General features: G+C 34.2%; 1 protein-coding gene across 1 annotated transcript; it reads left to right on the plus strand.

Annotated features, from left to right (window-relative positions):
- The first annotated feature begins 961 nt into the window (after positions 1-961).
- Positions 962-4,518, plus strand: LOC113297029 (ubiquitin-conjugating enzyme E2 36-like). Its single transcript, XM_026545418.1, has 8 exons — positions 962-1,173; positions 1,313-1,340; positions 1,423-1,509; positions 1,995-2,053; positions 3,192-3,233; positions 3,320-3,393; positions 3,781-3,878; positions 4,122-4,518. The coding sequence occupies exons 1-8, from the start codon at positions 1,138-1,140 to the stop codon at positions 4,157-4,159; spliced, it is 462 nt and encodes a 153-aa protein (XP_026401203.1). The 5' UTR covers positions 962-1,137; the 3' UTR covers positions 4,160-4,518.
- Positions 4,519-4,799: the final 281 nt, after the last annotated feature.

Consider the following 4,799-nt stretch of genomic DNA (forward strand, 5'->3'; position numbering starts at 1 on the left):
TGAAGTTGTTTGGTGTGTTATCTAAAAGGAATAAAAGACTACTTTGTAAGTATCTCTACTCGTTATCTATGTTTTAAGTTTATTTTAATTATGAAGATTTCATTTCTTTTTTAAGTTTATTTTAATTATGAAGATATTGTGAAGATTTCATTTCTTTAAATTTTGTTATCTATGTAATTAAGAAGGGGAGATATGACTATGAAGAAATGGAATATCAAACGCCCTGATATAATTAAAATAAACTTAAAACATATCATCATCTTCATAATTAAAATAAACTTAAATTAAGAACGTTACTTTATATTTCTGAGTCACACTCAGAACATAATTTGGTTACAAAGTAGTCTTTTATTCCTTTTAGATAACAAAGCTATAAATTCTATAATCAAGAGTCACTCTTGTATAATTATGAAATATAATTATGAACGTTTATAATTATACATATATATATAGGTGGTTATTAGGTTGGTTTTAAATTAAATTAGGTTAAGGTTAGGTTAGTCATTTCAACGTTTTAGGACACCCCTTATCACTATAGGGAAGGTGGCCTAATAAAATCATGGTCCCCTCAAAAAATCATGGTCCCTAAAAAAATCATTCTTTTTTTAATAGTTAAGCATGTTTTTGCATTTTTGCCCCGTAAAAATTTTGGTTGCACCCATAGCAAATTTTTGCACCTCTTCCCATAATTCTTGGCTCCGCCTACACTTTAGTACATCAGTAAAGTCATGTGATGATAATATCAGTGATCTGGGATCAAACCTCGTCAGCACCAATTCTTTACCGATATCGATCATACTGATAAAAGAAAAACAAAGAAAAAAAATCAGAGGAAGGGAGGTCCAAAATATAGAATGTTTTTCTCGCCCAATAAGCTGCAAGAGGATGTGCAGTGCACCCAGGTTTTTGGGAGAGTGGTGAATAACAAATCCCAGCCAGGGAATAAATAAAGCATTCCACCGGCCAATATCTTAAAGCTGAAGCTCTCTTTCCGAAAAGGGATACGAAATTTCCCCAAATTCCATTCCATCGAATCCAAATCAAACCCTCGATTTTTTCTTTCTCTGTTACAAAACAGAGAGAGACCGAACCTATTTCACTCTCTCTGTCTCAAGCTTCTCAATTTATTCTCTAAAAATGGCGAACAGTAATCTACCACGAAGGATTATCAAGGTTTGTTTCTATTAATCCTTCTTTCAATTTCATGATTTATTGTCTTCTGCGACGGTGATTTTCTCTTAATTTAGGTTTATTTTTACTACCCCCATCTTTGATTTCTAGGGTTTCTTATTAATGTCTTGTCATCTTACAGGAAACTCAGCGGCTACTCAGTGAACCAGGTAATCTTAGTTTCTGATTGCTTGTGAATATGGAGCGTTTGGAGATATTATCAGGGTTTTTTATTTTGGTTTGTTGATGCAGCTCCTGGAATTAGTGCTTCTCCTTCAGAAGATAACATGAGATATTTTAATGTTATGATTCTTGGTCCAACACAGTCTCCATATGAAGGTAATTGTATAGTCATATTCTTATTTATTTGCTTAATTATGCATCCTTAAATTGATTTTATTTACTTTCTTTGCCAAATTGTTTAAGGGTTATGAGTTGCTTGATTAGTCTATTTTAACAACTGTTGTTACATTGAAATAAATAGTATGATGAATTTTTTTATTGTTTCCAACTTACTACGGTTCCTGTTCTCATCCCATGACTATTATGGACTTGAAAATTCCTTAGTAACTTTTGGAACTAACTAAGAGACTGAACCCTTGGAATGGATAAAGGGGTGCCACAAGTGATGATATTTTTCATTCATGAGATTATCATCACTGTTCAACAAAATACAGAATGAAGTGATATTAGTGTGTTATGATCCAGGAAATTAGTGTTGTCAATGGAACAATTGTAAGAATGTGTTTACTTTTCCCAATTAATTCTCTTTGCGTTGTTGTTTGATGTACTCAAGGTTTTGTCTAATTTATGATATCTTTTAGGTGGGGTTTTTAAATTGGAACTATTTCTGCCTGAAGAATATCCAATGGCTGCGCCTAAGGTACTGTAACACTTACTGGCGACTATTTGGTTTCTACATTCTTAAATCTAATGGCATTATGAACAACATTAAACCTTATGTCTATTGTAGCTGCATTAATCTGTTTGAAATGCAGACTACTTATCCATAGCTCCAATCTTGATACGTAAAGCTTATACGTCGTCCTCAGTGTTTAATATAAGTAGTCTGCATTTCAAACAGATTAATCTGTTGACATTTAATATAAGTAAAGCTTATACGTCGTCCTCAGTGTTTCGTTTGTATGCCGAATACTGGTTTTAGGGGCGATTTGTAATTTTCATATTTTGACCTAATATAGCTTGCTGATTTTTATTCTGGTGTTGTTACATGTAAACTCTCACTCATGCAATTTATATAGATGTACCACGGCAGAAAGTTTTTGTGAAAGTACCCTTTATGTGCCCTCAATGTAATCAGATGTAAGAATTTGGGTTCATGATTATTGTCAGTAGCTGTTGATTTCTGAAGGCCCGAAAAGTAATCCAAATTTGTTTGAATACTGATAGACTTGAATGCCTAAACTATATATCAAGAATGTTTTTGCTAAGAGGAAGACAAACCACGTAAGAAAATATCTGTACTCTTTCTTTTAAATGTTTCAAATTTCAGCTGGGTTTTAGGGCCTCGGGTATCAGGAAGGCAGATTGGGAGTATGTGGACAGTATGCCTCTACGAAGTTGGTTCATACTAAGGAGAAAACAATCAAGAAATACAATTGAGAACTAGAGTAGAAGCACAATCCCAACTCCTAAATAGCATTAATCCTAGTTACTGGGGATGACTCCCTAAAACTACTGGTTTTAATTATTGTAAGATAAATCTCTATTCTTCAATCGTCTTGTGATCTGGTTTGTGTTTGTCATGACTTTAACAAGAGCCCTCATCTATTAGTTATTCTGAAAACCCCTTCAAATTAGCAGCTATCACATTACATTTATTGGTGGTGTATGCATTTAGAGTCTCATTTGTTTTCAAGTCTAATTCTGGGAGCATCCAGGTTCTGTTTTAGAATCGAGATTGAACTTTTTAATTTGTTTTTGTGACTTACGTTTATAGCATTTTGTTTTTCCTTCTGGTATGACTTGACTCTTTGAGCATTGTGGATTGTTTGGAACAGGTCCGCTTTCTAACTAAAATTTACCATCCCAACATCGACAAGGCAAGTGAATCTGTTTCTAATCTTTCTATTGTTTTTAGCAAATCTGGTGATATTTTTGCATCTAAGCTGAAAAGTTGTTGATACAGCTTGGAAGAATATGTCTTGATATCCTGAAAGACAAATGGAGCCCTGCCCTCCAGATTCGTACTGTGCTACTAAGGTACGTGGTTTCTTATACATTTTTTCACAAGCTGTTGTTAGTGTTTTGCACTGTGCAAAATTTTTCGTGTGAGACAAGAAATTCTGTTGGAGGCACATATTTTTTGCATATTTTTTGTTGCGTTCAAATTTCAGTTCACTGATGATCTACGACACAATCTTGCTAGTTCTGTAATGCATATAGACCTCGTTTACATTCTAAAGAAGTAGAGGGAGATGTTTATATCTCTTAACAATCTTGCTTGCAAAATGTTTTAGGGAAACAAAATAAAAGAGTAATGGCTAGTTCTTAAAATGTCAGAATGGTTTTTGTAAAAGATGAATATACGCTGTTGTAAGTGGCTTCTTTATTTCATTTCTTACTGTACTTTTCTTCTTCCTGGATTAGTATTCAAGCACTTCTTAGTGCCCCAAACCCAGATGATCCTCTTTCTGAAAACATTGCCAAGCACTGGAAGGCAAATGAGGCAGAGGCAGTTGAAACAGGTGCTTTTTCGTCTACTTTTAAGTTTTTTCTCAGTTTCTCCTCTCTAGGATGCCGTATATAAAATAATTTGATGGTTGATGACAGACTCTATGATCTTATTCATTTAAATGACAATGTCCCTTTCTTCTCGCTTTTGTCTTTTCTTTTCTTTTCTCTTCTTTTCTTTTTTTTGTCTTCGTTCTTGCTTCTTCATATATCTACTTGTCTAACTTGAGTTTCTTCTTCTTCTTGGTACCTTACAGCCAAAGAATGGACTAGGCTATATGCCACTGGTGCATGACAATGTGGCAACATGGAGTTATTGGTTTTGGAGTGTTGGTGGCTGTTATAAGAGAATAACGTATAATGCAATGTCATTCAGATGGTTGATAATTCCCAACAAAAAAAAAAAAGTAATCAGATGCTTGTTCTTATATTAAAACAAAGAAGTTTACCCCAATTAACCGAAAAGATCAAATATGACAATTCAATTAGATATGTAATGAATTTAGATTGTACTTGGTTTTCTTTTTGTTGCAGTTGTAATTGCCAATGTGATTTAATGTCTCCGTTGAAACTCCTTCAGGAAATTGTTCTGTATGAAAAATGTAACTGCATATGTCCATCAGTGATTCTGCCAATGATTCCTGTTTACTTTTACCCATGTTTTAATTGGTTCCACCCACTTGGCTTCTGACAACGGCTGCTGACAGGGTCAAGGGGAAAGGCAAAAACAATCGGCTTGAGATTGTTTCTTCTATGCTTTTTCAGAGCCATTCAAATTCGCTTCAGAGTTGGATGGATGATTGTATCGGTTTATCAGCCGGATAACGGAAAGGTTCCCTAAAGAAAGCTCTCTTCTTGATGAAACTCCATGGAAAGATATTCATTGTTGCCTTTACGTGGTATGATCTCTCGTTGGTTGAATGCTGCGTTCTCTT

This window comes from Papaver somniferum, chromosome 7, assembly GCF_003573695.1.
Source record: "Papaver somniferum cultivar HN1 chromosome 7, ASM357369v1, whole genome shotgun sequence".
Taxonomy (NCBI): Eukaryota; Viridiplantae; Streptophyta; class Magnoliopsida; order Ranunculales; family Papaveraceae; genus Papaver; species Papaver somniferum.